The sequence below is a fragment of the Babylonia areolata genome, chromosome 23 (genome assembly GCF_041734735.1).
Source record: "Babylonia areolata isolate BAREFJ2019XMU chromosome 23, ASM4173473v1, whole genome shotgun sequence".
Taxonomy (NCBI): domain Eukaryota; kingdom Metazoa; phylum Mollusca; class Gastropoda; order Neogastropoda; family Buccinidae; genus Babylonia; species Babylonia areolata.
The window spans coordinates 7128762-7141237 of NC_134898.1; the positions used below are offsets into that span (position 1 = coordinate 7128762).

At 44.8% G+C, this 12476-nt stretch overlaps 1 protein-coding gene across 4 annotated transcripts in view; it reads left to right on the forward strand.

Annotated features, from left to right (window-relative positions):
- The window catches only part of LOC143298365 (DDB1- and CUL4-associated factor 6-like), a 210690-nt gene that overhangs the window by 54726 nt on the left and 143488 nt on the right, over positions 1-12476 (forward strand). For all 4 annotated transcript variants that reach the window (XM_076611266.1, XM_076611263.1, XM_076611264.1 and 1 more), the window contains exons 3-5: positions 7953-8045; positions 9078-9155; positions 11991-12095. In XM_076611266.1, coding sequence (XP_076467381.1) covers positions 9078-9155; positions 11991-12095 — 183 coding nt within the window. In that variant the 5' untranslated portion in view covers positions 7953-8045. The remainder of the gene's footprint in view (positions 1-7952; positions 8046-9077; positions 9156-11990; positions 12096-12476) is intronic.

Sequence of the window (12476 nt, forward strand, 5' to 3'; positions counted from 1 at the left end):
AGCGCCTACTTTCTAATGAGTATAAAATGAAGTGTTGATTATTTAAGATGAATTTATAATCTTAATTTAAGTCACCTGCAAAGGGTCAGTTTTAGCGAGCTTGTCGCTGAAAATCACAAACTGCATTAAAACAGTTTAACATAGGCAAACACAAATGGAATAGATTTAAAGATGGAATTGTGACGATTCTGCCAGTATATAATACTTGTAGTTTACGAATCTGACAGAAGAGATCCTCCCGAAACCTGGAGGGGGTCAAGCTGGTGTTCTCTTGACCCCCACCCGGGGGGATCACTACCTTGTCATGGTCGGGAGGCTTAGTGGCCAGTGATCGAGCGAGCTATGTCGGCGGGGGCATCAGTGCTTCTTGGGGTTTGCTGCTCTGGTCCCAGGTCTTAATTGACAGCCTACATAGCCATTGTAGCTGTTCGGGCTGAATAAGTGGTGGTTTTTGTACTGATGCCCCTGATAGGGCTTGCCATGCCGAACAGGTCGTGAGTGAGGCCCAAACTAAACGTGACCCACTGTCCCTTTCGCTATTCTCTATTCTTCTTTTTACCACCTCTTTTCTGTCCTCAGCTCCCCATCAAGCCTTCTTTTCCACATTCTTTTTTCTCTGCGGCCTTCTTCAGGCCCGCCGTGTTTGCCGTGTGGCGCAACCTGTGATGGAGGGGAATGAGATCCTGGGGATTGAGAGAGCACGCTGTTCTCAACACATCCCTTTGGCTCGGACCTCTCCTAAGACAGGCGGCACACATTGGCCCGTGTGTGTCAATTGGCTGCCCCTTCGTGGGGCTGGGTCAAGACTGGCAGTTTGGAGGCTAGCGAGGATAACCCCCGTAGTGCTCGGTTCTCTGTCCCCGGGAGCTGGGCATGATCGGGGGGGAACACGTTGGAGCTAAGCTGTTAGTCGTATGTCCCTCCCGAAACCTGGAAGGGGTCAAGCTGGTGTTCCCTTGACCCTGGCCCCAAAGTTGGACCCCATGGTGGGTGGGTAAGGGAGGGATGAATATACAATTATTAAAAAACATGAATTCCAAACAATCACTCCCCACTAAACTTGGCAAAAGAAGGAGACCAGGAACAGACGACTCAGACTCGGATTCGGAGGTCGTTGAGACCTCTGGATTTTGGCCGTCGTGGCTTGTGATGGAGGGCACTGATGACGACAAGCCCTTGTCGGCTCTCAGCCCCTTCGCTATCCAGAAGGGCTTCCAGTGTCTGGCGGGATCACTGAAATCTATCAAGAGGCTGAGGAGCGGAGCATTTTTGGTGGAGACAGAGTCTAAAAGGCAGACACAGCTTCTGCTAAAGGCGACCACTTTTGTGGATAGGGCGGTGAGGGTTTCCCCTCACAAAGGTCTCAACTGTTCAAAGGGGGTTATCAGATGCCCGGAGTTGAGAGGAGTGTCTGAAGCAGAGATCAAGAGCGAGCTGTCCTCTCAGGGAGTGACCGACGTCTACAGGGTGACAGTAAAGAAGGGGTCGGACGGAGTCCTGACCAACACATTTTTCCTCACCTTCTGCTGCCCGAATGTCCCTAAGGACATTCGAGTCGGATACCTGATGGTGAATGTAAGCCTGTACGTGCCATCCCCTCTAAGATGTTTCAAATGCCAGAAATTTGGACACGTGCGGAACCGATGCAAGGAGGAAGAGGCGTGTGGCACCTGTTCAAAGGCAGCGCACCAGGGCGAATGCGTCAGTCCAGCCCGTTGTGCGAACTGCGGAGGCGGCCACCCATCCTCATCAAAAGACTGCCCCGCCTGGAGAAAAGAAAAGGAAATCCAGAAGGTGAAGACGGAAAAGAAAGTATCATTCTTTGAGGCAAGGAAACAAGTGGAGGCCGCGTTGCCTAAGGCGTCTTACGCCTCTGTCGTCAGACCCAGGATGGTGGACGTCGTGGTCCAGATGACGTCCACAGGGACGCAGAAGGACGACGTAACTACCTTAATAGAACCGTTGGCCTTGGGTGGAGGCGCCGTGTCCACCCCTTCCCATCCTGTGCGGCAGTCCTCAGGGGCTGCTGGGTGGGAGCGGAAAGCCTCGGGCGGAGGCACATTGTCCACCTCCCGCCTTTACAGGCGGCGGCAGTCAGAGTCACACTTGGGAAAACCATCACTGTCTGCTCTCTGTACCTTCCTCCTTCCGTCTGTGTTCTGAGGCAGGACCTCATGAACCTGGTCGACCAGCTCCCACGACCATTTCTACTGTTGGGCGACTTCAATGGACACTCCCCGCGGCCCGCTCTGGGGAAGTGAGATGACATCAGCCCGAGGTCTTCTCTTGGAAAACCTTCTTTCCGATATGGACTTGTGCTGTCTTAACGACAAGTCTCCCACTTACCTTCATCTGTCCTCTGGAAAGCTCTCGTGTTTAGATCTGTCGGTCTGCGATCCATCGTTGGTCCTGGACTACGAGTGGAAAGTGCACGACGATCTGCACGGGAGTGACCACTTTCCTGTCGTCCTCCGCCCCACAGATGGAGTAGGTGACTCTCTGCCTGACCGCCTGAACTATGACAAAGCCGACTGGGGAATTTTTACCACGAAGATAAGAGCAGAGCTGCAGGAAGAAACAGTATTGAAAAGCAAGGACCCTGCTGACACTCTGACTCAGATCGTTTTAGATTGCGCCAAAGCAGCAGCCCCATCGTCTGCCTCCAAGCCTCAGATGCCAAGAACGCCCTGGTTCAATGCGGAATGTTGGGAGGCCCGTTAGTCTCGGAAGAGAGCGCAGTGACGCGTCTTTCGGAGACCAGAGACCGATAGTGTTCGAACCCATCAACAGCTGAGGGCGAAAGCCAGGTATGTCTTTAAAAAGAGCCAGAGGAAGTCATGGAGAGATTTTTGCTCTTCCTTAACCTCCAACACACCCAAGAAGAAAGTGTGGAGGGTTTTAAAAAAAATTAAGGGCAAAAACGTCTGCCCAGCTTTCCATCACCTCAGACTTTCAGACGCTATGGTCACAGAGAAGAAAGCAGTTGCCAATTTGCTTGCCTCCACAATTGAACAAAACTCGAGATCTGCCAACAAATCTGCTCGGTTTATCAAAACCAAAAGCCTGACAGAAAAAACACCCTGTAACTTCTCTTCCGACAACACAGAGTTACAACCTTCCTTTCACTATGAATGAACTTAAATCTGCCCTTCAGACCTGCACGGATTCCTGTCCAGGAATGGACGAGGTCCATTATAAACTCTTAAAACATTTTCCTGAAACCTGTCTGGACACCCTGCTCAAAGTTTACAACCACATCTGGATCACAGGCTTTTTTCCACCCTCCTGGCGGAAAGCCCTCATAATCCCGGTGCCGAAACCGGGAAAAGACCCCTTGAACCTCTCCAACTACCACCCAATAGCACTGACCAGCTGCATCTGCAAACTGATGGAGAAGATGGTCAACGGTAGACTGATGTGGAAACTAGAGACCGATGGCCTTCTGGCGAAAGAACAGTGTGGTTTCTGCAAGCATCGTTCTACCGTTGACCATCTGGTTCGTCTGGAAACCACTGTAAGAAATGCCTTTGCAAACAAACAGCATGTGGTGGCCATATTTTTTGACTTGGAGAAAGCTTACGATACCACCTGGAAATTTGGAATCCTCTCCGACCTGCACAAGCTCGGCTTCCGAGGACACCTGCCCCAGTTCATCCACAATTTTTTGCAAGACAGACAATTCCAGGTGAGGGTCGGCACCACCCTGTCTGACATTCATGAGCAGGAGTTGGGTGTCCCGCAAGGGAGCATTCTGTCGCTGGCTCTCTTCAGCATCAGAATTAATGACATCATTCAATCTGTTCAGAAGGGATCGGACAGCTCGCTGTTCGTGGACGATTTCACCTTGTATGCAACTGGCAGCACATATGCCAGGATCCAGCGACGGCTTCAACTCTGCATCAACAAAATCCAGTGTTGGGCAGAGGAGAATGGCTTCACATTTTCGTCCTCCAAAACTGAATGTATTCTTTTTCATAACTTTCGCCAGTTCTATCCGGACCCTGAAATCTGTCTTGGAAAATCCACCATCCCGGCGGTCAAGGAAGCCAAATTTTTAGGGGTCACCTTTGATCAGAAGCTGAACTTCCTCAGCCATATTAAACAGCTGAAAATATCTTGCCAAAAAGCCCTGAACATCATTCGAGTTGTGGCACACACGGACTGGGGTGCTGATAAGAGAACTCTCTTGCACCTCTACAGAGCCCTGGTTCGGTCCAAACTGGATTACGGAAGTGTAGTATACGGCTCGGCCAGACCGTCTTACCTGAAACTGTTGGACCCTATACACCACCAAGGGCTCCGTCTCAGCTTAGGTACGTTCCGCACCACCCCTGTGCACAGCCTGTACGCAGAGGCGGGGGAACCGCCTCTCTCCAACCGCAGACTGAAGCTGACCCTAAATTATTATTTGAAATTGTTTTCTGAACCTACAAACCCTGCTTACGACACTGTATTCAACAACCCTTTCGACAAGAAATTTAAAGACAACCCAAACTGCATCCCTCCTCTCGGACTCCGCATTCAGCCGCACTTAGAAAATGCCGATCTGGATGTTGGTGGCATCTCAGATTTCTCCAAGTTCCCCGACAGCCCTCCATGGACCTTTAGAACACCTGAGGTCCGATTTGATCTGGCCTCTTACCGTAAAGACTCTACCAGTTCTCTGGCCTACAGAACTTACTTTTCGGAACTCTGCCACAAATTCCCCACTTTTCAAAGTATCTTCACTGACGGTTCCAATTCAGAGGACGGAGTCGCTGCATCTGCGTTCTGTCCTGCCTTTCCTGACCGGCCCTCAACGGAACACATCCTGTCTGACAGCTTGGTGTACACTGCGGAACTGACCGCACTGGTTCTGGCGGTAAAAATGGTTCTCTCTTCGAAATAAAAGAGATTCGTGATCTTTTCCGACTCCTTGTCAGCCCTGGAGGCGATCGCCTGCAGGAATATCACTCATCCCAAACTGCTGGAATTTTATGAAGCTTTTACTCTCGCAACGAAGAAAGGATACGAGGTTGTGTTGGCCTGGGTTCCCGGACATGTTGGCATTCGTGGTAACGAAAGGGCGGACCTGCTGGCCAGGAACGCTGCAAAGAAAGAATTATCCAGATCCTTTGTACCATACACAGACATGAAGCGGAAGGTGAACACTTACGTTAAGGATCTTTGGCAAGAGGAGTGGAACACCCAGATGGACAACAAGCTCTTCCAGATCCGTCCAGACCTAAAAGAGACCCTCCCTTCGGGGGTGAAGAACAGAAAGGAGGAGTCTGTGCTGTGCAGACTGTGTGCGGGGCACACTTTTTTTTACTCATTCTTACTTGTTGAAGGTGGAAGAGGTCCCTCGATGTATTCCCTGTGATGAGCCTCTCACCGTGAAACACGTGCTCCTTGACTGTTGGGATCTGCATGATGTTAGACACAGACATTACATGGCGGTTTCTTTGAAGACTTTGTTTTGTGATGTCCCTCCGTGGGCGCTGATGGACTTCTTAAAAGAAGTGAACATTTTTAAGCAGATTTGAAGGTTTTAAACTATGGAAGTTTTTATTAACTTTGGAGTGGAAAGTTTGAAGTAGTGACTCGTTTTAATTGTTTTGTTTTTTTATCCTTGTAGTAGTTATTAACGCGGCGATAGCCTTGAGATGGCCTTAGTGGTCGGCGAGGCTCTAAGCACCATAATTTCATTTCATTTCTTTTGACAAAAGAGATATTTGATTAACCCTTTTGCTGCCAGGAAAATAAGATTTTAGTGAAATCTATTTGTCAGGGGTTTTTCACAAAAAAACAGGTATAAATTTTCAAAAAATTCTGTGTTCATTATTTGAGAAAGACCCATAAATATATATTTTTTCAGAAAGGTAAATGAATAAAGAATATAAAACACATAACGTTTTCCCATTTTATATATTTTTAGTGACATGCTGTTGTTTTGAAATCAGTGTTTTGTTTTTTGTCACATTTTCAACTTGATCATTACAAACATTAGTCAGGTAATTTGCACTAAAATGTCATATTTTCTGGACAGATGGATATCTGCACACATAAAATCATACTTGAACAACCACAATATTTTTTTTTAAAAAAGACATAGATACACAATGCATTGTGACTTCTCCAAGTGATAATATGGATGTGAGGCCACACCCCCTCAGTCTCCCCCAGTCTCCTCTTCACCCCTCTTACATGATCACTTGATCCAGTTCACATCAGACCGAGCTGGCTGAGTGCCAAGAAAATCGCTCACACTGTGTCCTGCTAATAATTCGGTTTGTGTTGTCTGCTACAGTTGTGCAGCGAGCATCACTCACTGATAGTCTTGTCTTGGCCACTCTCTTGATTGCTTCCTTTATTTTCTATGAAATCGTCCTATAAATATTCATCACTGTCTTCTCCTTAGAATTTACGCTTCAGTTCTTTCTGAGCATCAGTGAAAGAAAGCAATCTTGGTTGATTTAGTTCACCATGATCGCATGTCTTGAGCACAGCGTCAGTCCGACATTTTGTTGAGCGAGCGAGGAAAGGAGCCAGGCAAAACACTGACAGTGACCCAACCAAAACGTTCAAATAAAGGACTGCCTCATGACGTAGATAGGGTTTCTAGCTATGAATAGAATCTAGAAAGATTCCCCAAGCTAAAGTGACCAGCATTTTTGTCAACGAACTGAATGCAAACTGACGGGCGCAATAGCCGAATGGTTAAATCGTTGGACTTTCAGTTTGAGGGTCCCGGGTTCGAATCACGGTGATGGCGCCTGGTGGGTAAAGGGTGGATATTTTTATAATCTCCCAGGTCAACACATGTGCAGACCTGCTAGTGCCTGAACCCCCTTCTTGTGTTTACGCAAGCAGAAGATCAAATATGCACATTAAAGATCCTGTAATCCATGTCAGTGTTCGGTGGGTTATGGAAACAAGAGCATACCCAGCATGTACACCCCCGAAAGCGGAGTATGGCTGCCTACATGGCGGGGTAAAAATGGTCATACACGTAAAAGCCCACTCGCGTATATACAAGTGAACGTGGGAGCTGCAGCCCACGAACACAGAAGAAGAAGAATGCAAACCAGGGAAAAGTCTGAATATTTCGATGACAAGTTATCTCGTCATTGTGGCAGCAAAGGATACATGCTTGTGATGACGAGTTATCTTGTCATATAGGCAGCCTAGGGGTTAAATACGGTGCATCAGAAACACAAGTTTCAGCTCACCCAATGGCGTACAGTGACACTAGTTGTGGAGTTGTTGTGGTTAAGTGCCAACAATGAAAATCAGCTTTTTTTCTTCTAAATACCTGATCTATTCTCATCCAAACACTATAATGGTGTGGTTTTAGTTTCCAACAGCAGTCACATACAGGACTGTAACAGTAGCATTATGTGTGACGAGAAGACAAAATGATGTAAGCTTAACATCAGTTGAAATCTTTAGACTGGCGAACGATTAAACTAAAATCAAGTATGCTTCTAACTGATCAAAGTGTGTGTGTAAGCACAGCAAATATAATATTGCAGTGAACGATACAGAGACTTGATTTAATAGAGGTTTAGAGAATAGGTTTAGAATGGGCTTTGCATTCAAACCAGGGATGGTGTCACACATTCTGCGCGAGCCGTTGGAGACCGGCAGTTGCGAAAAAGGTGTCTGCTGTAGCTCAGCTTTCAGCTTGTGCTGTGAGTTGAGCCATGGTCATCTGTATTCAGCTGAGCGTTTGGCTACATCAGTAATATATTTCTTTGTTTAGTTTTGAGTTAATGACAGTTTGGAAACATTTTCCAGGGATTAAAAACAAGTGGAACATAGGGGATAAGTAGCATATGGTAGTGTTATGTTATAAGTGACGTCAGCAATGTGATGTGATGGTGTATCAGTTTAGCTATTACTTGTTTTGCTATTAATGAAGTGTTTATTTTCATATTGCTTACTATGTCACTTATTGTGTGTAATTGCAGGTTAATACAATTTGCTGGAATGAAAGTGGAACAAGTATTTTGTCTGGTTCAGATGATCAGCATCTTGTTATTTCTGACCCTTACAACGGAAAGGTGAGAGAAAAAAATGTTAATTCAAAAGTTTCAGTTTCAGTTTCTCAAGGAGGTGTCACTGCGTTCTGACAAATCCCTATAGGCTACACCACATCTGATAGGCAGATGCCTGACCAGCAGCATTGCTCAACACACTTAGTCAGGCCTTGAGTGCATGCATATATATTTGCGTACTTATCAGAGTGGATTCCTACAATATTTTGCCAGGGGACAACACTCTCATTGCCATGGGTTCTTTTTCAGTGCGCCAAGTGCATGCTGCACACAGGACCTCAGTTTACTATCTTATCCGAATGACTTGACATTCAGTTGGATTTTACAAACTTGGGAGAAAGGGCAAGAGCGGGATTTGAACCCAGACCCTCATGGACTCAGTATTGGCAGACGAGCTTCTGTTTGTGATGGATTTTCTTATCACTGTACAAATTAGTTTTTGTTCACAAGATTTCAATTGTGTCAAAGATATCATAAAATATGTATGTAGTATTTAGAAGTTTTCTGAGTCAGGTTGTATGGAAGTGTTTCAGCTTCTTTACATTGGTACAAGAGTGTACAAAGTGTGGGAAATATGACAGTTCTGTGCACCTTCAGCTTTGTCTTTAGATTGATGCTGCTTCTGTTCCAGATATTGGCATGTTGTTTGCCAAAGGTTACACTTGCTCCTGCAGCTCTGGCACTCACTTCGTCATCAGTGGTAATGTTCTGGGACAGCATGCTGTCAAGATATATGGATTTATTCACCACACAGAATCTCTGTGATGGTGGGCTCAGAGTGTGGTTTTCTTACAGCTGATTGATGCACATGAACTCAGTGTCCATTGGCATTAGGACTGTGGCCTTTGAGGCAAATTAATAGTAAACTATGTCAGTTTAGGCCAGGCAGTAAAAATCTGCTGGCTTTGTCCTTGTACAGTGTGATACATTATATGTATTGAGTTTTAAAAAAAATATTGACAGGAATCTTAATTTTGATTGGGAAATTACTTGGATGATTACAAAATAAAAGTAAAATTGTGAGCATTATTTTTTCAGATGTGTGCTTCCATTCGCTCGGGACATCACTCCAATATTTTTTGCGCCAAGTTCCTGCCAAGTTCTCATGATCAGGAGGTAAGACATAAGATACAAAGCTTTGATTTGATGGAGAGAAAAGTTAGAAGCTGGTTGCTTGGAAATATAACTAGGTATCATTTACTGTATGTAATGTGTGCGACTGGTGCAAGCAATAGTCAGTACATTAATATTACTCTGCTGGCAAAATTTGTGGCTTATGCTTGCAAAAATGCCCCCAGCCTTCGTTCAGGCTCAGCCAAACAGACAGCTGTTAAAGACTGTTGCTTCCTACCCAGTCAGCACCTTCCCACACTTGCCTTGGTCTCCGTCAAGAACCTTGCTGAGTGGGACCAGGTGGCATGACAACAGTTCACCGAACTATGGAGACAGCCTTCTGGCATTCGGAAAACCTACTCAAATTAACAACTACTCACAACTTTCAAATGACCAGGAAAGATGGGTCCAGGGGTATTTTTCCATTTCAGCTAACTCCGCTTTTCCTCCAGGCTGTTCATGGCAGTTATTCAAAAAATGCCCTTCTCTATTTCATCAGCCTCGTGAGTGGCAAGGTCATACATATATAGGTGTGTGTGTGTGTAAGAAAGCTTATGTCTTTACTTATTCATGAGGACAAACGCCCAATCAAACTTTGTATGGTCATTCTAGGATGTTATTTGAAGTACCCCTCTCAGAATTTCAGGTGACTCTTTCAAAATGGCGGACGATGAACCATTACCTGGCCATAGTGGCTTGAAACAGCAGTGTTTTTTTAAAAAAAACTTTCAAGATTTTGCCACCCAGTATGTTGCAGAAGCTTTACGAGTCATTGATGAAAATAGATTTAGTATAGTGTGTCAAAATCTTGTCAAATGGTTGGCTCGATGAGATTAAGAGTGAGAGTGATGATTAGCAGAGAGGATGGGTTAGGGGGTAGTTGGAGAGCTGGATGTAGCCAGCTCGATGGATGCACAAAGGCTTTCACGGACATCATGATGTCAGCATATGGTGTCAGCTTTTCATTTGGCAGCCTCATATAAATCAGAGTTAACTTGATTAAAAAACAACAACAACAAAAACAACAACCAAAAAAACCCCAACAAACATACTTTAAATGATTTTTTTTAACTAAAACAAAAAGTCTGCTGGGCCCAGGAAGTACAATGAAGCAAGATCTGAGATAGTCAGCTTGAGTGTAGTAGTGTAGTAGAAAGTGCAGAATCCGCAAAATAAGCCCAGTGCTGATGTTCATGTCAAGAATCAAATCAAATCATGTTGCTTATTTCCTAGCCACCCACCAAGGGCCATTTCTGGGCTTAGTACATAAAGTGTTGATGCTAAGAGCGTCATAGCTTGCAGGGAAGAGAGCAGCTGCACATCTGTACTTGTGAAACACAGTTAAGTGTTGTGTCTTATTTTTATGTATTTGATCTCATGAAGTGTGAATAGAACACAGTAACTGGGAGCAGCTGCTGTTCTTTGACATTTCTGAGGATCAGGAAATGAAAGGTTTGTGTATTTACTCTACTTGGGTTTTCTTGTAAAACTGAGAAATGTCACTGCTATTGCGTTAAATGCTATGTAAAATATCCACACTACTTGTGCCATCTTAAAAAAAAACAAAATGAGGTGTACAATGTCATATACCGTAAAGTTCGGTCTATTGAGCGCACTGGTATGTAAGCCGCACCCACTAAATTTTGGAAAAAAATTGAACTTTATACATACATAAGCCGAACCGGTTTATAAGCCACACTTATTTCCGGTACCGGAACACATACTGATACTACAGAAAAGCTGTTGATCCTGTTGGTTATGAAATAAACACAAGCGGGAACAACACAAAGAAAAGCAAGTGAAAATACTGCTAGTGCCACAAAAAAATAATAAATAAACACAACGAAAATAAGATCCATAATTTAAGGATAGTCACATTTATTCAACATCATCCTGCTCGCTGAATCCACTAAAATCTTCGTCTTTAGTGTCTGAGTTGAAGAGAACCAGCACAGCTTCCTCCGCCATCTTGTCACTGACTTCAGCCTCGCTTTCACTTCAGGAACATGAAGGTAGAGGTCGCTGCTGGTTCGTCGCTTGCACTGTCGTCTGCTAGGTCGATCACCTTCAATTTGAAGGCTGCATCATAGGCATGATGAGGGTGTACGCTTGAGCAGAGTAGAACTGAATGCTGATCTGAAGGCTTTAATGTGTGCGGATTTGATTTATAAAACGTGAACAGTTAGCATACTATCCTGAAGCTCATCCAAAAATTCATGGACAGAAATCATGATTTTGGTGAGTTGAAGGGCAGCTAAGAATAGACGAGAACGTGACACTCCCGGGATCGTTAAAATCTGCAAATAAGCCGCATCATTGTATAAGCCGCAGAGGTTGAAGCTGGGGTAAAAAGTCGCGGCTTATAGACTGAACTTTACGTTAATCAACCTGTCCCTGTCCCCTTCTTTCCTTTGGAAAAGGTCCATCATGATTTGATGGGTTATAGAGATAAGAACATACCCAGCATGCACACCCTTGAAAACAGAGTATTGATACCCACATGGATTAATATACAAACCAGTCATACACGTAAAATGTCAGTGTAGGGGTGGGTGTGTGTGCGTGACTGAAACCTGATTGAATGATACATGAAACGAATGATAAGCGCCCAATGGCAGCTTTCAGTCGGCTCTACCTTGTTGGGCAGCCTGCTGTGCAAAATATTCTGTGTTTGTAAAACACTTTGAGCTTGGTCTCATCATTATATTATCTGTGATGTGTGTTATTTATACGCCGGTAGTGGTTTTCTTCCAATACAATACTCAGCTCTTTCAGTCTATCTCTTCAGTTGTGTGTGTTGGTGTGCGTGTGTCTGTGTGTGTGCATTTTCATTTACAGATTGTTTCCTGCTCAGGAGCTGGCAGCATTTATTATACACAAGTGGAACGTGAAGACATGTATGGCAAGTGTCTCTTTGACTGTCACACAGGCACTACATATGAGGTAAGTAGTTATTATTGTGAAGTGCTGCCATGTCAGAAAAATAGTAACAATATAAATATGTATTGTGTAAAAAGTTAGATAGTTAATTTTTTTTTGTGCCCTGTGGGACATAAAGCTGCCACCAGAGATCTCCAATGTTACCTGTTTTGTGTTATTTCATCTAGCTTTCCCCAGGATATAGTCATCCTCCTCCAGTTCTTTTTCAGTTGTTCTCTGCTATGTCTTCCCATGTTCAGATTTTCCTGATATCCCAGGTCAATATGTGTACAGACCTGCATGTGCCTGAACCTTCTTCTTGAGTATATGCACTCAGAAGCGAGTGATAAGAAACTCTAGGGAATGCTGGACAGTACAAGGTCTTCAGAGAAGAAGCCCCCCTCA